Genomic DNA, 25756 nt, shown 5'->3' with positions numbered 1-25756 from the left:
AAAAGAAATTAAAGACATCTAGTTTGGAAAGAAAGAAGTAAAACTGTCTTTGTTCACAGAGGAGATGGTCTTGTACATGAAAACCCCAAGGAATACCACACACACACACAAATGGAACGAATACATGACAAGGTTACAGGATATAAGATCAACACGCAAAAATCACTGTTTCTATACATTAGTGACAATAAATCCAAAAACAAAACAATTCCATTCATAACAGAATCAAAAAGAATAAACATAAATTTAATAAAAAAAATTCAAGACTTCTACACTGAAAACTACAAAACCCTGCTGAAAAATCTAAATAAACAATTTCTGTTCATGGACTTGGAGACACAATATTATCAAGATGGCAGTTCTCCTAAATTGATTTACCCAGAATAGATCTATTATTCTATTCAATTCAACCCTTATCAAAATGCCAGCAGGCTTTTTGTTGTGGAAATTCAAAGTTTGATCCTAAAATGCATATGGAAATATAAAGGATTCAGAATGGTCAAAACAATTCTCAAAAAAACTAAATATAGAAATCAAACATTGACAGATATGAAGGGAACAACAGACAGTAATTCAATGAGTAGAAGACTTCAATACCCCATTTTCAATAATGGATATAACATCCACATAGAAAATCAGTAGAGAAACAGTGGATGGAATAACATTACAGACCAAACTGACCCATAAAGAACATTTCACCCAACAGCAGCAGCATACACACTGTTCTCAAGTGCACCGGGAACATTCTCCAGAACAGATCACATGTTAGGTCACAAAACAAGTCAACAAATTCAAGAAGATTAAAATCATACCAAGTATCTTTTCCAACCACAAGAGAATGAAACTAAAAATCAGTAACAAAAGGAAAATTGGAAAATTTACAAATATGTGGAAATTAAAGAACACATTCTTGAACAACCAATGGGTCAAAGAAGAAATCAAAAGAGAAATTAGAAAATACTTTCAGACAAACAAAAACATGGGATACAAAAACTTACAGGAAACCATAAAAGCAGAACAAAAAGGTAAGATTATAGCAAAAACTATAATTTTTTGAAATGCCATTTATGATAATACACATACAAAATCAAAAATAACTGCCAGAGAAACTATGAAAATTTCCAAGTGAGGGGTATATTCTTTTGTCAAAACTGACTTTCTGGCCACTTTGAAAAGAAGTTGGATTCCCAGGAACCTCCATAACAACTGGACCCAGCCAAATGTGTAAGATTCTGGTCAACCACAAAGCTTGGACTGGAGCTCCCTATCATGCTGAAGAAGGAGCTGGTACTTCCCCAACCCTAAAGGTGGACATGGAGAGTTCTTCTACTAGCATGTCAAGTCATACATTTGGCAAGGTTAGGATCCCAGCCCCTTATTATACCAGGGAAGGGCACTGTCTTCCTCAAAATATATGCTAAGCTGTCAAAATACATTATAGGTTATCCAATTTGTTGGCATATACTTGTTTATAAGTCTCTCCAGAACTTTTTTATTTCTGTTGTCTCAGATAAGTCTGCCACATTACTTTATTTCTGTATCCCACCCCTAATCATGACAGGGAATGGTTGGTGCTTCTGTACTTAATGCAGTTTAAAAGTCTCAAAGCCTGTGGGTCATCCTTCTCTCAGAGTGAGAAAAATGGTCCTGATAGACCTCTGTACACCATACTAAAATGAAAGGGCAAGGTGGGACCCAGTATAACCAGTACTGCTTCAGTCTGTGAGTTTCTCCCAATGAAAGTTACTCCAGGAAGTTAGATGTCGGTTTTGCTTACATAGTTGTACTTATTCGTATTAAAATGTTATAACAAGGTGGGCATCAAATCGGGTTTCTACTGTGGCTTTCTGGAAGTGAATCAAACTCATTTTGGCATGTTGGCAGCATGGCCAGTTACTGGGATGGCTGATCTCAGTAGCTGCCTGTGCCTGTAGGAAACAGCCCTCAAGTCCCAATAAATGCAAAATCTGGAGGATAAGAGTGCCTGGGTTAGAATTTCTTGGTTATTATTAATGGTCTTGGTCGGAGTGTACCAGGAAGAGGCAAACACAACTGAGGGGAAAGCTAAAAAACCCCTGATAAAATTACAGACACACACAGAGAAGAGAAATAAGAATACAAAACAAGAGCTGGGAAACACTATGCAAATGAACAATGCAAATGAATGACAGAAGGATTTGTTTCCTTCTATTATTTGCTTTGAAAAGAGATTTTTAATTACAAATTGCCACTGAATTTTATCAACTGCTTTTTTAGCATCCATTAAGATGTTAAGAATTTTCTCCTTTATTCTTTAAGGAATATTACGTTATTTTTTGACTGTTAGATCAACCTTGCACTTCTAGAATAAATGCATACTGGGAAATACTTGTTCATTATTTTTTCATATATCTTTTCTGCTCTGTTCTCTCATACTCTCTCATTAAGTCCAATTTCATATCAAAGTGGTAGGCCACTTGATATTATCCCACAGTTCTATGAAGCTTTGTTTTTCCTTAATCTGTTATCTCTATGTTCTACAAATCGGTTAAGTTTCTATAGCACTATCTTCAAACAAACTAACTCTGATTCTTTCATTAGCCATTTCTAGTTTGGTGTTAGGCCCATCCAACAAATTATCCATTTAATTACTATACTTGTAGCAGGCAGAATGGCTTCCCAAAGATATCCATGTTTTCCTTCATAGAACCTGTGACTGTGTTACCTTACATGGCACGGACCAACCCCTGGCTGACAGCTGGCAAGGAAATAGGGACCTACAATTTATGACCACAAAGAAGTGAAGATGACCAACAACCTTAATGAGATTAAAAGTGGATTCTTCCCCAAAGCTTCCAGTAAGCAACAGTACCCTGCCAACGTCTGAACTTTAGCCCATGGTAAGCTACAGAACTGTGAGATCATGGATGTTATGACTATATTTGTGGCAATCTGTTTTGGCAGCAATAAAACACTAGTAGACTTTAGTGCCTGGAAGTGAGGTGCTACTATAACAAATACCTAAAATTATAGAACTGCTTTTGGAATCAGATAATGAGTAGGGGCTGGAAGAATTTTGGTGGGCCACACCCATGGCAAATGGAACTTCCCAGGCTAGGGATTGAACCTGACCCACAGCAGCAACCCAAGCTGCTGCAGTGATGACAATAGATCCTTAACCCACTGTGCCACTACAAGAGAACTCTAAGAGTGGAAGAATTTTGATGAGCATAAAGAAGCAAATCTAAAATGCCTTGAGGAGTTCCTGTCGTGGTGCAGCGGAAACGAATCTGATTAGGAACCATGAGGCTGCGGGTTCGATCCCTGGCCTTATTCAGTGGGTTAATGATCCAGTGTCACCATGAGCTGTGGTGTAGGTCACAGACGTGGCTCAGAGCTGGTGTTGCTGTGGTTGTGGCGTAGGCCTGAAGCTGTAGCTCCAATTAGACCCCCTAGCCTGGGAATCTCCATATGCTGAGGAAGTGGCCCTAAAAATAAAAATAACAATAAAATGCCTTGAATGCAAGTCATTTTAGAAAATTTGAAAACTAGAAAATTTAGTCTTAAAGGGCAACCAGTGAGGGCTCATAGACTGCTTTTAGAAAGCTGCTCTTGGAGGATCAGAAGGGAGTCAGAAACTTGTCAGTATAAGGTGGATCCTTGTTATGTACTGGCAGAGATCTTAAACTGTGTCCTGCAGTTATGTAGAAAGCAGAACTTATAAATGAACTTGGATATTTATTTGAGGTAATTTCTGAGAAAAGTGGTAAAAACCTGGTTTTCTCTTGCTGCTTACAGTAAAATGTGAAATGACAAATTCTACCAGTGAAGAGCAGCTTTGATCTGTACCCATGAGTTCTAGACTGCCTGTGACCTTCCTTTCCTGACACCCTACCCTATGGATTTTGGACTTGCTTACTAGCAAGCACCAAAACTGCATATGCTACTTCCTTATTAAAAAAAAAAAAAAAAAAAAAAGTCTTTATATTTTTATCTCCTACGTATTCTGCTTCTCTGGTTAAATTCTGATATAGTGCTAAGTTCTAAAATTTCTTTTTAGCTCCTTTTTTAAGTTTCCATGTCCTCTGTTCATTTACTCTGTTTCCCATTAAAGTCTAACAAATTTATAACATATGCTTTAAGGTTTTAACTGTTAATCTGAATACCTGGGCCATATCAGGGTCAGTTGCTATTGATTACTTTTTCTCTTAACTATTGGTCAAATATTCCAAATTCTTTGCACTTTTAGCAATTTAATCTTTTTCTTTTTTACTACATATAGACACTGTGAATGTTATAAGACAAAGACTTTAGAATTTAAAATGTTTCTCTAGCAGTTAGTTAACTTGGCTGGGATCAAAATCCAAATATTATCTCCTTCATGGTGAACTGCAATTGAATTCTCCATTCGATTCTTTCAGCTGAAACCTACTGCTTTTTGTCACATTTCCTAGAGTGTTCCCTCATACATGCATAGTCCAATGGTCAGCCAAGGATTTTTGCAGAGTTTAAAATTGATTTTGAGGCTCACATAACCATGGCTCCCTCTTTCCTGGGACTTATACCCTAAATCTTTATCACTCTTCTAATTTCAAATTGTGTTCTGACCCCACTGTTCAGTAAATACTATGGTTTTCTTTGATGCCATAGCCAAGAACTGTGTGCAGTGCCCTTAGAAATTAGCCAGCTACCCACAAATCTCAGCCAGTATAGCTTCTGTTTTTCAGGCATCAATTTCTCTCCATTTTTGCCTGCTTTTCACCAGTCACCAGTACTTTCAATTAGCGTAGGTTTTCCTATTTCAGGGGAGCATAGTTTTGTACTAATGATATAATCATTATTTGCAGAAGGGCTAATATGACCAAGCTTCCCTACCATTACTGAAAGCAGGAATCTCAAGTGAATATTTTTTTAATTCATTTTATCTTCTCTGTTGACATTTACTTTCATCTCCTAATTTTTTTAGTGATTACTCAAGAGATTACAATATTCATCCTTATAATATCACAGTCTACCATCAGATAATATAACATTTCATGAATAATATAAAAACCTTACAAATGCGTAATTCTACTGTTCTCCCTTGTGTGCTTTAAATAAATAAATCATTTAAATAAATCATCATTTAAATAAATCATTAAATGCAGACTTCAACATTCTCTTTTATAAAAATAAAAGGGATAAACACGGTGACTCTTAATGTCATTTCCAGTTTTCATATTTAATTACTGTATACCCTACAAGTACTTTTTGTTCACTATCACTTTATTATTAATTGTATTATCAGAAATCATAAACTATTAAGTACATATACCAGAGCATACATTAAGGTAAGAATAAAAGCTGTGTTACTTGGAATCCCATGATTTTTTTTCCTTAATTTGGAAAATACCAAATCCATCTGTAAAGTCAGCACTCCCTAAAAATATTCATAAAGGAAATAAACTGTGAGGTATGTTAACCAGCAAATGGAAAATTACTTATGTTTAGGTGAAAACACTTACCCCTCTTCATTTTCTTTTAGTAAGCGACTGGCAATTCGAATCAACATGCAGTAAGCAAACTGTGACTTGAGACCACATTTAGTAAATTTATTCAACATCTTAGAAACAGCAAGGCGATCATTCTTTTTAAGGTGATACAAAACTCCCAATGCATGGTACTAAAGAACATGAAAAAGAATGTAAAATAGAAAGCTGAGTAGGAAGCGAATAGAACTTACATAAAAATAAATTCATACAGAACTAGATTTTTAATAAAAGACACCCAGGTCTGATGTATACAAACAGAATACCCTTTTCATACTGAATCAAACACAGGCATGATTGAAAAGAGAAGAGTTTCTAATTTGCCCTCAGAAGCTGTTAATTCAGATTAGGTAAGCATTAAGGAGGTGACATACAATCTGAAGATGGCTTTAGCAGGCTCACCGTTGCCCCATCCATCCTTAAAGGCTCTCAGGTCCAAGGCTTTACCAGTGTTACAGGTCTTTCTTAGTGGTTTTAAATCATCTGCGGTTATGTTAGTAGTTTAAGGATTAATCTCCTAAAGTAAGCTTAAGGGGTGTAATTATCATGGCATTTTATGTAAAAACACAATGATCAGAGTTAGGAGGGTGAGAATGTTTCCCAAGGGAAAAATTACTACTCTATTTCCTCATAACTGACTATGCTAACAGGAGAAGTTGTAAACACTGAAAGGGGATAAATAAGTACCCTCTCAAATACAAATGGGGTACTTTACATAAAATTGCCATTTAAGAATTTAACCTTGTTCCTTTTAATTAAGAACAGCCTAATGAATATCAAATGGAGATCTTTCCAACAAAACATTTGTAAAGCTTTAAAAAAGTGGAAATTACTGTTTTTATAATGTCTACTATAATCAAGCCCTCCGAAGCTCGGGCTTGAACATCCTTCTTCACAAATTATTTTCCAAACAAAGGAGTGAAATGAATTATCACCTTTGGAATGAGTATCTCAACTACCAATGAATGTAAGAATTTTTCTCAAACATTCTTGCAGCTTCCACTGAACACTAGCAGGGCCTCTGTGGTAGTCATAATTAGTGGGACATTTACTTAGGAATGTGCACTAATGGTCTGCTTAATATCAGCCTTTAGCTAACACTCATCTGGGGAATCAATAAATTGCCCCTAAAACATAGGGTTAAAGAAAGCATATCTGGAGAATTAAGTTAAGGTGATTCAATGACAGTACCTGGACCATAATATTATCACTTGAAGCAGCTTCTTGGGCTTCATTGACCCAGCGCTTAACGACGTCATAGCTTATCTTCATCATGTGCTAAATACAGAAAAAGTTGAGAACAGATCATACACGGTCACTAAAAGTTTAGAAACATGAGTTAGCCTTCTTGGAAAATCACTAACAGATATTTCCAGAAAAAAACAAACAACTTCGTAGCTTTACAAGCCTTTTTTATTTATTTATTTATTTTGCCTTTTATTTTAGGGCCGCACCCTTGGCATATGGAGTTTCACAGGCTAGGAGTCGAATCGGAGCTGCGGCTGCCAGCCTACACCACAGCCACAGCAACGCCAGAAGTGAGCCACATCTGCAACCTACACCACAGCTCACAGCATGCGGGATCCTTAACCCACGGAGCAAGGACAGGGATCAAACCTATGTCCTCATGGATGCTAGTCAGATTTGTTTCTGCTGAGCCATGACAGCAACTCCATACAAGTCTTTCTTCTTTTTTTTAGCCACCCCACAGCATATGGAGGTCCCAGGCCAGGGATCAGATTCAAGCCACAACAGCAACCTAGGCCATAGCCATGGCAACGCTGGATCCTTAACCCACCATACTGGGCTGGGGATTGAATCTGCATCCCAGCGCTCCCAAGATGCCACCAATCCCATTGCACCACAGCAGGAATTCCTTTACAAGTCTATTTTAAGCCTCTGAGACAACTAATAAACCTGAAACACTTTTAAGACCCCTTTGCCGAGTCGAGTATATGTTTGTGGGCTAGGAGAGGTATATAAAGGGAAGTAATGAGAAGGAAGGACGGGAAGGGACTGGATCATTAATGGGATGGTACTTAAATAATGTTAACATATAGGTTTTACTTCCAGGAAACTCAGCTGGAAGAAAAAAAACAGAATACAATAAAAAAGTAGAGTACCTGCTGTAAAACTTGATCAGTTATATTCCAGAACCAGTGAATCCTGTGATTCAGATGATCTAATCCATTCACACATTAGTAACCAATTTTAATCAAATACAAAGTGATAGGCCATCATGAATAAATTTTGTTTTGATGAAAAAGAGAAAGAAAAGATACTACTAAAACAAAGAGCACTTCCTGGGAGGAAATTTAGTAGTGGGACAGTAGACTTTGTGCACAAGGACACTGGAGACACAGGGCACCAACAAAAGCAGAGGACAAAGAGGGGAGGTTAGAAGGGCTGGTGATAAAGGCAGATTTAAAGAAAGAGATTAATTCTCAGCTTCTTCCCTAATCCCCCGTCCACCTTTACCCCCATCTATATCATGTGTACAGCATAACTTTCTGCTGACCACCAACTTTCAAACATATGAACATTTCATGTTTTTAACTGCCCATTTTAATTGCTCAGTGCTCTCTGTCTTATAGCAATCTTATATAAAGTAACAGTAATGTGTACATTATCTTTTAATGTTTCATTTGTGAGAGAATCACAGTGATACTTTGTTTTTGCAACTAGAAACTGCACCATGCATGAGAACCAGACAATTACTTGTTCACTTACTAAGGAAGATACCAATGCTGAACTGGATACACTGGAGACTTTATCCACAATGGCCTGCTTCATGTATCTTTCAATGGCTTGCAACATTGTTCCCTAAGAACATTCATAAAGAAAAAGCTGTTGAAGCAAAACATCTTCATGCAAAATGATATGATTTATAAAAACCAGTCATATAGTTGTTTCTGTACAAATGTTTAGAATGCATGAAAAGGTTTATCATGTAACAGAGTAATCATATCCCAGAAGGCAGCACCCAGACAATCAAATGGCAGCTTCAAGAAGGAATACTTAAGTGTATTTCAGGAAGAGGAATGACACACAATGAAATAAACTGTCTCAAATTGGAGAATCCCATCTTGGAGGAAATACACAAGTAGAGGCTGATCCTATCAGGATACTATAAAGGAAGTTCCTAAATGGGGTTGGGAGCTGTTTTTGAAGTCCTGAAGATACCTCTATGTGTAAGACATATTTTTTATATGGATTCCAGAGAGTCCTACAAATTAACTACAATCTCTGGTTATTCTGGATACATAAATAGATGTAGGTGTTCCCTTGTGGCGCAGTGGGCTAAAGATCTGGCATTGTCACAACAGTGGCTTGGGTCACTGCTGTGGCGCAGGTTTGATCCCTGACCCACATGCCAAGGGTGCAGTCAAAAAAAAAAAAAAAAAAAAAAAAAAAAGAAGAAGAAGAAAGAAAGACAGAAAGAAGCAAAGTAAGTAAATGTGGACTATACTACTATGTTGAGTTCTCCATATGAAATCCTCTGAAAATAAAGTTCTTTTTAACTTATCTGGAAGAAAGCTTAGCACTGGGAATGTGGTGGCAAATAAAGATATATCAACCCACCAAGATCAATACTTAGATGAAGAGAGTCTTACTGCTAGCCCTGGCATGGTCAGGTCTTAGGCTACCAATTTAATGCTAAAAACAAAAACCATCAAAATAATAATAATAACTGAGCAGCAAAAAATATTAAAAGGTTTCTATTATTCCTTCTAAGATCTAGATTTACCATTTAATCTAGCCTAACCTTGGGAACTTGAAAAGCTTGAAAACACTACACAAAACACACCCAATTATGAATGTAGCTGAAGTACTATTCAATGTATTTGGCAATATCTAGCCTGTCCTTCATTTTAACCTTTCCTGCTCAGAGTTTCAAGACAGGGACAGCCTAACATACTCTATTAACCTCATCCCTCCCCAGTACAACAGACTACTAGTCAAGGTTAAATACCTGACTTGGACCCAGATGGACATAAGCTAATCACACTGCCTGTCTTAAATATTTAAATAAAAGGGCTTGAGCCTGATAAACGATGGCTCATAACAGCAATTATCTAAAGATCTTGCTGCTGAATTCCTTAAAGCTGCTCTATTTCTTGTTCTGGTAGCATCACCTCAAATTCTGAGAGAGCTGTTTTGTTGTTGTTGTTGTTGTTGTTGTTTTAAGCTAAATTTGAATGGGTTTTGTTTCCTGCAAGCAAATGTGCCTTAAATATGACAAAAGTCCATGAGGGTAATATAGAGAGAAATAGGCTAATTGAAACAAACAAAAGGAAAAAAGAAAAAAGCCAGGAGCCACAATAGCCCTTCTGGTGGTCACGCTGCTCTTATGCTAATGACTCAACATTTCTCACCAGAGAAGCCCACTGCCACCTGCAGAAAAACACGGGTCCCCCTTGATACCTCAGGAAAGCAAGAACTTACATCAGTGATTCTGCAGAGAGCCCTGATGGCTGGGCCTCGGTACACATCTTCCTTTCCAGTCATGTCCTTAGTCAGACTGAGAAAAATCAAATTAGTTACCATGAGATCAAAATCTTCTCTCCTGTGGAGTCCACCCCTAGCTAATTCCACTTGTCCCCATCAGTATCTCAATGCAACTACTGATTCAACAAATATTTATTGAGTGTCTTCTTTGGATAATATAAAAATTATTGGATAGAAGACTATTTTAAATCTTAATATAGCAGTGAGCAAAGTCTTTGTCTTCATGGAGCTTACATTCTAGCAGTAAAAGAGATAAGCACATAAACTAAATACATGCATAATTTTAGATACCGACAACAGGCATTAAAAAAAAAGTGATATAGAGAGCCTCATACTGAAATCCTCCACAATACCAAAAACTCAGACGTTTTACTTTATTTTTTTGTCTTCTTAGGGCCACACCCACAGCATATGGAGGTTTCCTGGCTAGGGGATGAACTAGAGCTATAGCAGCCAGCCTACACCACAGCTACAGCAACACTAGATCCAAGCCGAGTCTGCGACCTACACCACAGCTCACAGCAACGCCAGATCCTGAACCCACTGAGGGAAGCCAGGTATCGAACCTGCATTCTCATGGATGCTAGTCAGATTCGTTTCCACTGAGCCCTGAAGGGAACTCCATCAGACATTTTAAAAGAAACCGATTCAAATGATTAATTACTTCGTGAGGTCTCTCAGGAATGGTTTGCTAAACTGACAGCTCTGTCAATGGTTTCAGATCTTTCTTGCAGAGTTGCAAAAACAGGCAGAGAAGTGCGGACTGAGCTACAAAATTTCTTGTGCCTAATTTTAAAAGGTGTTTAGCCTTTATATTATTCACTTTTTACCCTTCCTTCTCTTGTCTTCTGTGCATTTATACTGCCCTTAAACAGACTATCCAACAACAGTCCTTCAATTTCTCTCATTTTTCAATTATTAAAGTATTTCATTCATATAATTCATTTTCAAAATATTCAGAAAAGTATAAAATATAAAGTCTAAATCTCTCCTCACCCACCCTAGCCTGTAGAGCCACTCAACAAGAGACAGCCATTGTGAACAGTTGCTTATATTTTAAGGAAGTTTCTAAAATATACACAACCATAGAAACTTATTAAAATGCAGGCCAATGGCTGGCCACTCTTCTGGAACCTTCCATTTTAGTTAATGGTATAACTTTTACTTAACAACTTGAAAATCTTTCCATATTGGCAGATGTTTTAAAGTTTTATATGTTTATATATTTTTAAATATCTAAATAGTATATCTAAAATATCTTTAATGGTAGCACAGATTTCCACTGTTTGGATATAAATAATTTATCAACCAGTCTTTTTTACAGATGTTAGCATTCTTCCAATTAGATAAAAAAACTGAGGCTTGGCAAAGTTTGGTTCTTCTGAGGCCTCTCTCTCCTCCGCTTGTTTGATGGCACAAAAGTAGGCATAACAATGCATAAACAAAAAGGCATGGCTATGTTTCGATAAAACTATTTACAAAATGAGGCAAGAATTTTGGCCATGGGCCATAGTTTGCCAACCCCTGCTCCATTCTTCCGTCTAGCTTGGGCTGCCCTGATAGCGAAGGCTTACATATAGTTTATTCGGGAATGTGTTCAGAGGGAGAAGTTAAAGATGAGAGAGTAAACCAGAGGAGGAAAAATCAACAAAAAGAAGTTTTCTCTAACGTGTCACTGCCACAAGCAACTGATAATTTAAAGACCAATCTTCTGAGGAGCCTAATGAAATACATCTCAGAAACCACAGAGTCAAGGGATGAAAAGGAATGAATTATTTCACTAGCTCTAAGCCTCTGGTAGAGCATTAACTCCAGAGTGTTATTAAGTCTCCACTCTCTTAACATTCATATGTTAACACTCACACATGTGAGTTCAGGGAATGCTGGTGAAACTGTAGGATAAGGAAGCAAAACACACAGCACAAGTTGAACTGAGGCACTATCGATGCAAGTGAGCTGGACCTTGCATGAAAATGTTGACCAGAACCACAGCTGGGATCAAAGATAGGACTGAAGAAATGGGAGATGGCACAAAAGTGGCACCCAATACAGTCCACCCTTTGCACTTCTCACATTTGAACGTGACTTCCATTAAAGCTAATCTATCACTAGATTACAAGAGGCAGTATTTCTACAAGAGGCAGGAAAATGAGTAGCACATTGTTCAACCTTTGCTGCTACAACTCATTTCAAAGCCGTAATTGATATTCATCATCTCCTTCCTTTAACCACCCATTCTTTATTCCCTTCCCTCTTAGTCAGCACTTCACCTCATCTTGGTTACGTGTCTGGTAAGTGGCTCAAACCTCTATCCCAAGGGATCTGAGCCCTTTGTTGGATTTGCCTTTGTTGGACTATTGGTTGTTCCCTATTCCCTAATCACCATCTTCCCAGGAACGAACACATCAAAATACACTCAAGTGAAAACCTTGAATTCTAGATACAGTCCTCTCTGTTACCTTTATGTAGAAACAATCCTAGCTCCTGGTAGGTATCATGGTCAACCACTTTTATGAGAACAGCAGCTCCTTTCGTTACCTGCTGATCCACTAGCACAAAAAATACATAGTGACCCAACAGCAGTGATCATTTCAAATGTGCAAACTGGTTCACTTCCTGCCCCAGAATCACTGATTCTGGAGTGTGGAATGCCTTAGGTTTCCAAATTGTTACTCAGACACATACAATCCAGAAGTGTGGGATATTTCTCTACTGAAGACAATCCACAACCAATGGGAACCAGAAGTCAATGAGTTGAATGCTTCTTCCTTTTCATCCCTTAAAAACATTGTCCCCTGGAACCAAGACCTCTAATTCACATTCAGGGTGAGAATGGGAAGCCTAAATTCTATAAGTGGGTCACTGGGAGTGAGAGTGATGGGGCCAGTCCTACTTCTACCTCTTGATTTCTGGACCCACCTATTCTATTTCCTGGTGACAGTACCATACAATGCTTATATAGCATCTTGGAGGATTCCCCAACCTCACAGGGTCCTACCTCCAACCTACATAAGCTGAGCATTCAATAGGCTATCCCATAATGGCATTAGACTGTCTGGTCCTAGGTGAAGCACAATCAAGTAAAACTACTGGATCTCCTAATCATGAGGCCACTGTCATTCCCCTTTTACCATAAAATGAGTGGCAATGTCATACAGGACACCATGACAATATAAATAATAACTTTATATCACAACTGCAAACCCCTGGTTTATACTATACTTTATGATGTTTTAGTCATGTAATTAAAAAAAAATGTAGTCAAATTTCTCAATCTTTTCTTTCACTGCCTCTGGATTTTAGCCATAATTACAAAACTTTTTCCCCATGCCACAGAATACATTCACGCTCTCCTCTGGTACTTGTATGGTTTCATTTAAAAAAAAAAATTACATTCCTTATCTATTTATAGAGTTTCCTCACGGACATTTATTGATGTGAAATACAGATCTGATTTTAATCTTATTCCAAGTGGCTACTCAATTGTCCTAGCATCACGTGTTTTTGTTTTTTGGGGTTTTTTTTTTGTTTGTTTGTTTTTTGTTTTTTGTTTTTTTTTGTTTTTTTTTTGGTCTTTTTAGGGCCACACCTGTGGCATATGGAAGTTCCAAGGCTAGGGGTCGAATTGGAGCTGTAGCTGCTGGCCTACACCATAGCCACAGCAACACGGAATCAGAGCTGTGGTGTAGGTTACAGCTACACCACAGCTAATGGCAACATTGGATCCTTAACCCACTGAGCAAGGCCAGGAATCAAACCTGCATCCTCATGCATGCTAGTCAGATTCGTTTCTGCTGAGCCACAACAGGAACTCCTCATAGCATCACGTATTAAAAAGTACATGTTTACCCCAGTGATTACAGATGCCACCTTCATTATATACTAAATTTCCATGTGTAGGAGTTCCCTCATGGCTCAATGGGTTAAGAATCTGGCATTGTCACTGCTGTAGCACAATTTGATCCCTGGCCTGGGACCTTTCACATGTCATGGATGTGGCCAAAAAATAAAGTAAGTAAATAAATGAATAAATTTCCATGTGTAATTGGGTCTAAGTCTGTACTTTCCATTCGTATTAAAGAATTCTGAAAAATGTAGATCAGCATGGCCACAGTAACACCTTACAGTCATCACATGATTTTATTGCATTGGTCTCTTTGTCTAGTCATTTGCCAGTCCCACACTGTTCCAACTGTATAGGCCTTAGTATTTTACTGACTGATAGAGCTGGTTCTGCCTCGTGGTTTTCCCTTTTCCAGTGATTTCCTGGCTATTCTTACATGTTTGTTTTTCTACATAAACTTTAGTATTAACTTTTCTAACTATATTAGGATTGCACTGAATTCATAAATTTAGGGAAGATTTAAATCTTTATAATGTTAAAATGGGATAACTTTATATCTGTTCAAGTATTCTTTGAGGGTTTTTTTAATACTTTTTAATTTGCTCCTTTTTTTTTCTTTTTACAGCCACACCTGTGGCATATGGAGGTTCCCAGGCTAGGGGTTGAATCAGAACTGGATCTGAGCCGCATCTGTAACCTACACCACAGCTTGTGGTAATACTGGATCCTTAAGCCACTGAAGGAGGCTAGGGATTGAACTTGCATCTTCACGGACAGATACTATGTCAGGTTCTTAACCCGCAGCCACAATGGAACTCTCTTTAATTTGTTCTTGAGTCAGACCTCTCATGCAGGAGAGCAGAAACTGATATAAATTGTTTTCTTGTCTTGAAGTGGGGGCACGTTTCCTTCTTGCTAAGCCATTAGCTCAGGTGTTTTGAGTTAACCTCTGAGAGTTGTACTGGGTTTGGTGTCTTGTTGCTCTGGTAACTGTGCTCCATAGGCTTGGCTTCAAATTCCTCCAGTAACACTTGATGTTTCCACTGAGGGCAGTGTGCCAGGGCATTTCTTTTTTGACATCTACCCTGGGCTTTTAGTATTTTCTTCACCCAGCCCTTCAGAGTCAATTGGTCGCTTGCAAGTTACTTGTCACTCAGTGCTGGGGGGAGGTGGGATGGGAGGGTGTTCTTTGCTGTTCTAATTAAGCCTGTGGTTGGGCAGGCACCACAGTCCTGGATCTTAGGATTGCAGCACAGTCAGTACTTCTGCCCTTTCCAGAACTGTAGTTGACAAGTGCATATTCTTGTCATTCCCCCAGTGGTAGAAAGTTTTTCCCCTGTTCCCTTCCCATGGCTGCAATGAGTTTTCACCACTATCGAAAGATGAATGTGTGTTGCCATTCCTTCTAGAGATTAAGGCTTTTCTTCCAGAGGGAAAACAGAGAAAGGATCCAAAGGGACTTCAATATTCCTGTCAGGATAGCAGCTGTTTCCTGCTCCCAATTTTTTACCCTGAGGGACCCATCCTCAGGACTCTCCCAAATATTCTATAAGCACTCAGTTGGGTCCATGGAGAAAAGCCAACAAGTCAGTACAGGCTCAGACCCCCCCTGCCATCTGTGGCACCCAAGGGCTTTCGTCTCTCTTGACAGTGCAGTCTCAGTCTCCACCAATTCAGTAATCTTACTGGTATCAGCCACATCTTGTCCATTAAACCAGTGCTCGAATCTCATCTACTGCTGCAGGCTTTGGTTTCTCTTTAGGTTTTGAGCCAGTTGGCTACTCTGAGATGTCAACACTGAAGAATTTAGATAAATTAGTGAACCTGCTATTTGTTCAGCCTCTTTTTCATTGAAACATTGGGCATAGTGCTCTTTCTAAATCTCTATACCCCCAAGCAGAAAACAGAAGCCTCCATTTAATTTTTGCTGTATTTCACTTGAGTAAATATCTAGGAGTGGAAGAACTGGATCTTATGGTAGATACCTGTTTAACTTTTTAACAGACTGCAAAAATGTTTTCCAACATGATTTCACCATTTTACATTCCTACCAGAAGCACATGAGAGATCCAATTCTTCCTCACTCTTGGCAGTATTTGGTGAAGTCAGTCTATTTAATTTTAAGTCAATTCAAAGATGTAGAGTGGTATCTAACCGTGGTTTTAAATTGCATTTCCCCAGTGACTAATAATGTTGAACATCTTTTCATTTGCTTTATTGCCGTATATCTTCTTTAGTGGCATCTATTCACATATTTTGCATGCTTTTTATTGTTTTCTCATTACTGAATTTTGAAAGCCCTTTTATGTCCTAGATACCAGTCCTTTACATTATATGATTTATAAATGTTTTCTTCCAGTTTGTGGTTTGCCTTTTTATTTTATGGGTCATGTTTTTGATGTTATATCTAAAAAGTCTTTGCCCAATTCCAGCTCACAAGGATTTTTTCCATATGTTTTCTTTTAGAAGTTTTATAGCTTTAGGTTTTACATTTAGGTCCACAGACAGAGGGAAAAAAACAAGCAAAAAACAACATGCTACAGATTAAATCTTTCGGCTTTTGTATGTTGGAAATTGCCTTTATACCACCTGTTTTTGAAAGCTATTTTTGCTGGACATAGAATTCTGGGTTAACAATTGTGGGTTTTGTTTTCTTTCAGTACTATGAAGATGTTACTATAGTGGCTGCCCTAGGGATCATTCTAGTATCATTTCTCTTCAGCCTAAAACACTTCATTAATATTTCCTTTAGAGTAGGTCTGCTGATGACAAATACTCTTGGCTTACCTTCATCTGAGGAAGTCTTTGTTTCCTTTTCACTCCTGAAAGGTATTTTTAGTGGACAGAGAATACTGGGTTGTCAGTTCTTTTGGTTTTAGCACTTACAGGATGGTATTCCACTCTTTTCAACATCGGTGTTTTCTGATGCGAAATCTACAGTACTTTAAGTTGAAATTTCCTTATATGTATTGTGTCATTTTTTCCCAAACTGCTTTCAAGAGTTTTCCTTTACCTTTAATTTTCAGCAGTTTCATTATGAGCTGGTGTGGATTCCTTTGAGTTTATCTTGCATACTCTTCACTGAGCTTCCTGAATCTGTAAAGTTATGTCTTTCCCCAAATTTGGAAGTTTTCGGTCATAATTTCTTCAAAATTTTTCTGCACCAATCCCTTTGTCCTCTTCTTCAGGGACTCCAAAGACATGAATATAACACCCTTTGATGCAGTCCTATGGGTCAGTGGGGCTATTTTTGTTTTCAATCTTTTTCTCTTTATTCTTAGTTGGGATTATTTCTACTGAATTATTTCAAGTTCAATGACCCTTTCCTCTGACATCTCCATTCTACAATTGAGCCTAGCCCATGAATTTTTTATTTCACATATTGTACTTTGTCATTTCAATTTTCAATGGTTCTCTCTCTCTCGTGTATATATATATATATATATATATATACACATATATATGTGTGTGTGTGTGTGTGTATATATATATATACACACATACACATTTCTCCTTTCCATTCAGGAATGTTCACTTTTGGAGTTTCCATCATGGCACTGTGGAAATGAACCCAACTAGGAACCATACAGTTGCAGGTTCCACCCCCAGCCTCGCTCAGTGGGTTAAGGATCTAAGTTGCCATGAGCTGTGGTGTAGGTCACAGATCCGGCTTGGATCCTGCGTTGCTGTGGCTGTGGTGCAGGCCTGCAGCTATAGCTCCGACTGGACCCCTAGCTTGGGAACCTCCATACGCTGCAGATGCGGCCCTAAAAAACAAACAAACAAAAAGAATGTTCACCTTTATAGAGCATGGTTGTTGTATTCATTGTTTTCAAGTCTTTTTTTTTTTTAAGTCTTTTTTTAGAGCCACACCTGAGGCATACATAGGTTCCCAGGTTGAGGGTTGAGTCAGAGCTAAAGCCACTGGCCTACACCACAGCCATGCCAGATCCGAGCCGCACCTGCAACCTACACCACAGCTCACAGCAACACTGGATCCTTAACCCACTGAGCAAGGCCAGGGATTGAACCTGCATCCTCATGGATCCTAGTCAGGTTCATTTCTGCTGAGCCATGACAGGAGCTCCCTTTGAAGTCTTTAATAATCCCAATATCTAGGTAATTATAGGGTTGATATCTATTGATTATCTTTTCCCTTGAAATTGATCAGAATTTCCTGGTTGACTCATTTTGGATTGTATCTGGACATTTTGAATATTTTTTGTTTGTTTTTTCGGGGCCACACCCGAAGCATATGGAAGTTCCCAGGCTAGGGGTTGAATCAGAGCTGCAGCTGCCAGCCTATGCCACAACCACAGCAACATGGGATCTGAGCTGCATCTGAGACCTACATCATGACTCACGGCAATGCTGGATCCTTAACTCACTGAGTGAGGCCAGGGATCAAACTGGCATCCTCATAGACACTAGTTGGGTTTGCTACCCCTGAACCACGACAGAACACCCATTTTGAATATTAAGTCATGAGACTCTGAGCCCTATTAAAAGTCTCTGAGATTGGAGTTCCCGTCGTGGCCCAGTGGTTAACAATCTGACTGGGAACCATGAGGGTGAGGGTTCGATCCCTGGCCTTGCTCAGTGGGTAAGGATCCAGCGTTGCCATGAGCTGTGGTGTAGGTCAAAGACACGGCTCGGATCCCGCGTTGCTGTGGCTCTGGCGTAGGCCAGTGACTACAGCTCTGATTCAACCCCTAGCCTAGGAATCTCCATATGCCGTGTGAGTGGCCCTAGAAAAGGCAAAAAGGCAAAAAGGCAAAAAAAAAAAAAAAGTCTCTGAGAGTTCTCACCATGGCACAGTGGGTTAAAAAAATCCAACTGCAGCAGCTCAGGTCACTGAAAAGGTGCAGAATTGATCCCCGGCCCAGTACTGGGGGTTAAAGGACCTGGTGTTACTGCAGCTGTGGTATAGGTTACAGCTGTAGCTTGGATTCAATCCCTGGCCTGGGAACTTCCATATGCCACAGGTGCAGCCATTTTAAAAAAGTCTCTGAGGAATGCTGACTTTCATTTTAGCAAGCAAATCTAAGCAGTTTCAAATCACAAGTTCTGTCTGGCCTTCTGTGCATGTCTCCCACACTCTCTGGCTCTCACGGACTCCTTTTCCCAGTTCTTCTCTCTTTCTTCAAAAATATGGGATTTTCTCAGAGTTTTAGTTCCCTGTGCTACTGCACAATTCCATGGAATTGAACCCTCAAGACAAAGATAGAAAAATGGAAGGAAGGAGTTCTCTTGTGGCCTAGAAGGTTAAGGATCTGGTGTTATCACTGCTGGCTTGGGTTGCTGCTGTAGCTTGGGTTACAGCCCTCGCCTGGGAACTTCTACATATTGCAAGTATAGCAAAAAAAGGGGGGGGGGGAACGGGGAAATACAGTTGATCCATGAACAATGCAGGGGTTAGAGGCACCAACCCTCCACACAGTTGAAAACCTGAGTACAACATATTGAGCCCTCCCTATACACGGTTTCTCGAGACTCCATGTGTAAGTGGACCTACACAGCTCAAACTCTTGTTGTAATCGTCAACTGTACTGTGGATTTCTCTCCACTTTTCACAAACCAGGACCAGAAAGTAAACAGAAATCAAAAACAAACAAAAAAAAGGATTCCCCCACATGCTCTCCAGCTTTCAGGGGTCTTTTCTTTAACTTGTGCTCAGGCTAGAAAGATGGGCTTCTATCGTTGTTGACTCTGCCTGCTGTAAAGATTAGCCTGGCCTTGGGTCAAACTCAGGGTATAAAGAGGAAAAATAACCATGAAAATCACGTTACCATGTTGGAATTACTGTTTAATTACTATTAATCATTAATTACTATTTTCTGGTCCTCAAATTCACTGCTATCATTCAGTTCTCTTAGGCCTCGGATAGTCACTTTGCGTACTTTTTTCTCCAGAGGTTTTTGTTGTAATCATTCGGAGGGGTGACCAGCAGCAGCCCTATTCCATCTTGGCTAGAATTACAAGTCCTCTGTCGTTTCCCTTTACTCATTGTTGCCCATTTCATTAGGCTTTGGAGAAGAGATTTAAAACTTAGCATCATTTTCATCATCTTTCCTCAAAAGTCTTCCACAATTTCATTTTAAAAGAGCTTAAGTATGACTCCAAATAAATCAGGGCAGTCTACTTACCAACCAGGCAGGAGAGAAGGAAGAAAAGCAGATACAGGAAGGTTCCTCTACACCCATTAAACCCTCTGTGATGGTTAATTCTGTGTCAACTTCACCAAACTAAAGGATGCCCAGGTTACTGGTAAAACATTACATCTGGGTGTGTCTATGAGTATGTTTCCAGGAAAGACTGGCATTTGCATTGGTAAGCTAATTAAAAAAGAGCACCCTCACCAGTAGGAATGGGCATCATCTAATCCATTAGAGGCCTAAGTGGAATAAAAAGGCAGGAAGGGAGAATTGCTCTCCACTTGAGCTGGGACATTCATCTTCTGCCCTGGGAAATTAGGACTCCTGGTTCCCAGGACTTTAGGTTTGAACTGGAACTATAGCACTGGCTTTCCTGGGCCTCCAGTTTGCAGAGAGCAAACTGTGGGCCTCTATAATCTTTGAGCCAATCCTTCATTTAAAAAATCTATTTTTATATATCTATACATGTCTTTATAGTTTTGCGGTCTGGAGAAGCCCCACCATTATACCCACATTTCTCCACTTCTTATGTGTGAGTACTGTCTCGAGATACACAGAAAGATAAATAATCCTTATGATTTCAGCCTCTTAATTGAAGAGAGGAAATGGATCATCATTTGCTTAATTCATTAATTAAACTTTTAATGTGTGTCTAATATATGCAAGTGCTTTTCCAGGAATTAATGATAAAAAGTCATATGAGATACGGTTTTCATTCTCATGGAACAGTACAGAGGGTTGAAAAACAGTAAACAAATCTTACAGCATGATGTACTAAATATTAAAATAGAGGTTAAAGTGTTACAAGAACAAGAGGAGACAATGACACACCTGTCAAGGCAGGGAAATCAATGCATATAATGATGTTTGAGCTTTGTGGAAAAGGAAACAGATAAATGCAGGCATAGAGAGAAACGTATAGCGATACAGGCTATCGAAGAGCATGATGAGTTTGGGATATGGCAAAAGCACTGATGTGAACCCTATGGAAGGGCCATGTTTAGGGTGACAGGCAGAAGAAAACAGCCACTTCTAAGGAATGATAAAGTGAAGTAATCAGAGATGCGAGGAAATTCAGACCTATGGTTCTGAAAGCCCAAAATTCACGGAGTATTTAACCATATTAAAACTAAGAGAGAGGTGAAATACAATATGGACTGAAAAGTTAGCTTTTGGATTTTATAATTAAGAGGTTTCTGGCAATCTTTGAGAAAGAAGTTTCACTACAATGGTGGCCAAGTCAGATTAGAATGCTATCTTGTTTCCTTTCTTATTCTAAATCAAGTCCTGGCACCATTATTCAAACAGAAAAGCTATTTCAGACTTGAATCAATCTTTTTCTTTCCTTCTTTCCTTCCTTCTTTCCTTCTTTCCTTCCTTCTTTCCTTTCCTTCCTTCTTTTCTTCTTTCCTTCCTTCCTTCCTTCCTTCTTTTTGCTTTTTAGGGCCACATCCACAGCATATGGAGATTCCAGGCTAGGGGTCTACTTGGAGCTATAGCTGCCGGCCACAGCCACAGTCACGCCAGATCTCAGCCGAATCTGCGACCTACACCACAGCTCACAGCAACACAGGACTCTTAGCTCACTAAGCAAGGTCAGGGATCAAACCTGTGCCTTCAATTTGAGAATTCTAAGCAATCTTCAGCTGCGGAATTTCACTGGTGAGTCTCATCAGACAGGAGCAGAAACAGCATGACCAGACTGACCATCCTTATTAACCCATTAACTGAATCTCGTGTTTTTCTTTATTTACTTTTACAATAAAAATGCACAGCTTGGAGTTCCCGTTGTGGCGCAGTGGTTAACGAATCCGACTAGGAACCATGAGGTTGCGGGTTCGATCCCTGCCCTTGCTCAGTGGGTCAAGGTTCCGGCGTTGCCGTGAGCTGTGGTGTAGGTCGCAGACGCGGCTCGGATCCTGCGTTGCTGTGTCTCTGGCGTAGGCTGGCGGCTACAGCTCCGATTAGACCCCTAGCCCGGGAACCTCCATATGCCGCAGGAGCGGTTCAAGAAATGGCAAAAAGACAAAAACAAACAAACAAAAAAAATGCACAGCTTAAGTAAGTGTTCAGTTAGATGGCAATTGTGATTACTCATGTAACCTCAACCCCAAACAAAATAAAATACTGAACACTCCCATCACCTCACAAAGGTTCCTCATGTCTACTTCGTCAGTTTCCTCCCACCTACCAGACTTCTGATTTCTATCACCCACAACTGAGCTTTGGCTGGTCTTAGAATTTATATAAATAGAAGCATCCAGCAGGTATTCTTGAGCATCTGTTTTCTCTTGTTCCAAGATACTGTTTTGGGGACGCATCTGCATTAATGCTTGAATCAGCACTTTGTTCCTTTGTGTTGCTGAGCAGTGATCCACTGCATTACTCTCACAGTTTGTTAAGCCACTCTCCTGCTGATGAACTTTTGGGTTGTATCTAGTTTCAGACTATCACAAAGGTGCTATGAAATTTTTGTACAGCCTTTTGTGTGTGTGTTTGGTCAAAGATTTTCATTTTCTTGGGTAAAAACCTAGCACTGGAATAACTGGTCAAGGGATAGGTCTAAGTTTAACTTAAAAAAAATTGTCAAACTTTTTCTGAGGTGGTCATACCATTTTACATTCCTTCCTGCAATGTATGAGAGCTTCAACTGTTCCATTTACTTGGTATGGAACAAGGCCTGTTGATTCTGGTACTGTCAGGCTTTGCTATTTCAGCCATTCTAGTGAGTATGAAAAAACTATCTCATTGAAGTTTTAATTTGCATTTCCCTGAGGACTAATAATATTGAGAACATTTCCATATGCTCATTGGCTATTTTTATATACTTCTTTTATGAAGTGTCTGCCCTTAGGGTTTCTCAACAGCCACGGGTTCTTACCAAGCTAACACAATTGTCTACATATGTAGAACAGTCATCTAATACACTTGTTTTCTATTCCTGGTATAACAAATGATCACAATTAGTGGCTTAAAACATCAAAAATGTGGAGTTCTAGTCGTGGCGCAGTGGAAACGAATCTGACTAGTATCTGTAAGAACACAGGTTTGATTCCTGTCCTCGCTCAGTGGTAAATGATCCGGTGTTGCTATGAGCTGTGGCCTGGGTCACAGACGTTGCTCGGATCCCATGTTGCTGTGGCTGTGGTGTAGGCCAGCAGCTACAGCTCCGTTTCGACCCCTAGCCTGGGAACCTCCTTATGCCGTGGATGCATCCCTAAAATGGTTAAAATAAGATGAAAATAAAACATCAAAAACGTATTAACTTACAACTCTTATTGGTTAGTGAGACCCAAGTTGGAATTCTAAGTTAAAATCATCCATGTCAACAGGGATGTATCCATCTCCTAGGCAAAATATATTCTCCCCATCCTAAGATCCCCTGAAATCTCAACATATTACAGCATCAACTCAAAGTCCAAACCCTCATTTAAATCTCACCCAAAAGTCACAATCTTATCATCAAAATTAATTAAACTAGGTATAGGTGAGGCTGGAAATAAACTATCTCGAGACAGAATTCTTCTCCACTTGTAGACATGTGAAACTAGAAAACAAGTTCCCTACTCTGAAACACAAAGCAGGACTGCCACAGGGTGACACATACAGACATTCTTGTTCAAAAAGAGAAATGGAAAGATAAAGAGTTACTGGTCCCAAGCAATTTTGAAATCCAGCCAGCAAACCAGAAGAGGTTGCAAGTTCTAGGCAGAATTCACCACGGTTCTCAGCTCCACCCTACAGCCTGCACCTCTGCTCTCTGAGCCATTCTTTCTTTTTTTATAAAGGTCAACATCTGTTTAAACTGAGTAGTCTTATCAGCCTGTCTCCTGCCTGAAAAATTCTGGGGCTCTGATGGCCTTCTTTCACGTCGTCCTCTCTCTGCCCCTTTCAGTCCAAGCTGGCAGCATTTCTGCTGCTATAATACTCTTGGGAGCCCTGTGGGACAGACCATACACGTACAAAGACTCACTCCACTAGACAAGAGGCTCCTCCACAGATCTTGCGTAGATAATCCCACCTCTATTTTTGGCTTCTGCTTAGATGCTAAGGGAATCTATGAGTCACGCCCTTGACCTCTTCAGAGTGTTTTGTGTGGGTGAATACACTGACCTTTTAATCTTTCTAAGGTTTCAGCAAAAGGCTGCAGAGTAACTCTGACTTTTTCTTTAGACCATTCTTTCCTAACATCTCTAGATTTTAGCATCCTTTGCCATTTTGGTAGGCTAAGAACTTCCAAAATCGCTACCTCCCGGATTATTTTTTTGTATTATTTTTGGTTTTTGAGGTATAATTGACATACATTATATTAGTTTCAGGTGTACAACTAATATAATGGTATTTATAAAGAACTCCTAGTTCTTGTTTAATAGGTTTCTCCTCAATGTATTACTCTACTCTCCAATTGTACTGTAAGCAACAAAAAGTAATCAGGCCACACCTCACTCCTGCTTGGAAATCTCAGTTAAATATCCAAGTTCATTGTTTAGAAGCCCTGCTTTCCGCCTAACTGCAGGACACAATGCCACTAACCTTTCCGCCACAATATAGCAAGGATCCCTTTTCCTCTAGTTTCTAACATCTAACTCATTTTCTTCTGAGCCCTCCCCAGCAGCACCTTTTTTTTTTTTTTTTTTTTTTTGTCTTTTTGTCCTTTTTTTTTTTTTTGGGCTGCACTCACGGCATATGGAGTTCCCAGGCTAGGGGTGTAATCAGAGTTACAGCCACAGGCCTATACCACAGCCACAGCAAGGCCAGATCCAGGCCACGTGTGTGACCTAAACCACAGCTCATAGCAACGCCGGATCCTTAACCCACTGAGCGAGGCCAGAGACAGAACCCTCAACCTCATGGTTCCTAGTTGGATTTGTTTCCACTGGGCCACCTTTAATGTCTGTATTTCTATCAATTGTCTGATCACAACCATCTGAGTATTCTCTAAGGTGATAAATGTCTTCTCTGTCCTAGTCCTCACAGCCTTCTGAATTTAGCAGTCATTAACTCCCAGATTTCCACTAACAGTGTGTTCAAGGCACTACAGGCTTTTTCTGTCATGCTCCCCCAAACTCTTCCTGCTCATTACCTGATTACAAAGCCACTTCCACATTTTTAGGTATTTGTTACAGCAGCACCCCACTTCAAGGTACCAAAGTCTCTTCTGTTAGTTTTTTTTTTCAGCTTTGAGATATAGTTGATAGATAACACTGTGTAAGTTTAAGGTGTACAATGTGTTCATCTGATACACCTACATACTGCAAAATCTATTACTTTTCTATTGCTGCTGTAACAAATTACCATAAATTTAGAAACTTAAGATAACATTTATTTCTTTATCTTACAGTTCTCTAAGGTGTAGTCCCACACAGGTCTCATTAGGCTAAAGTCAAGGTGTCAGCAGGGCTGCATTCCTCCTGGAGGCTGTAAGGGTGAATTCATTTCCTTTTCCAGCTTCTAGAGGTCACCCACATTCCTTGGCTCATGGCTCCCTTCTTCCATCTCCAAATCCGGCAACACGGCAACTCTCTGGTCCTGCTTCACTCATCGCATCTCTTCACTGACACTTTTCTTCCGCATCCTTCTTCCACTTTTAAGGATCCTTACCCTTATACTGGGCCCACCTGGATAATCCAGGCTGCTCTCCCTATCTTCTAATTAGCAACTGTAATTTCCTTCTGCCAGGTAATGTAACATACTCACAGGTCTCAGGAATTAGCGCAGGGATATGTTTGGGGAAGGAGGGC

General features: G+C 39.5%; 1 protein-coding gene across 4 annotated transcripts in view; it reads right to left on the bottom strand.

The window, feature by feature from the left end:
* The window catches only part of COPG2 (COPI coat complex subunit gamma 2), a 116894-nt gene that overhangs the window by 69338 nt on the left and 21800 nt on the right, over positions 1 to 25756 (bottom strand). For all 4 annotated transcript variants that reach the window (XR_014833145.1, XR_014833146.1, NM_001246238.2 and 1 more), the window contains 4 exon segments: positions 9954 to 10029; positions 8238 to 8330; positions 6699 to 6785; positions 5484 to 5641 (listed from right to left, as the gene is read on the bottom strand). Coding sequence is in view for 2 of the 4 variants with exons in the window: in NM_001246238.2 (NP_001233167.1) it covers positions 5484 to 5641; positions 6699 to 6785; positions 8238 to 8330; positions 9954 to 10029 (414 nt within the window). In the remaining 2 variants the exon portion in view is untranslated.

The sequence above is a fragment of the Sus scrofa genome, chromosome 18, assembly GCF_054392235.1.
Source record: "Sus scrofa isolate SSC_HxYL_T2T_F1_AM1 chromosome 18, Sscrofa_HxYL_maternal_Yorkshire_Landrace_v2.0, whole genome shotgun sequence".
NCBI lineage: Eukaryota > Metazoa > Chordata > Mammalia > Artiodactyla > Suidae > Sus > Sus scrofa.
Note: the sequence above shows the minus strand (reverse complement) of the source record. Positions and strands in the feature narration are given on the sequence as shown.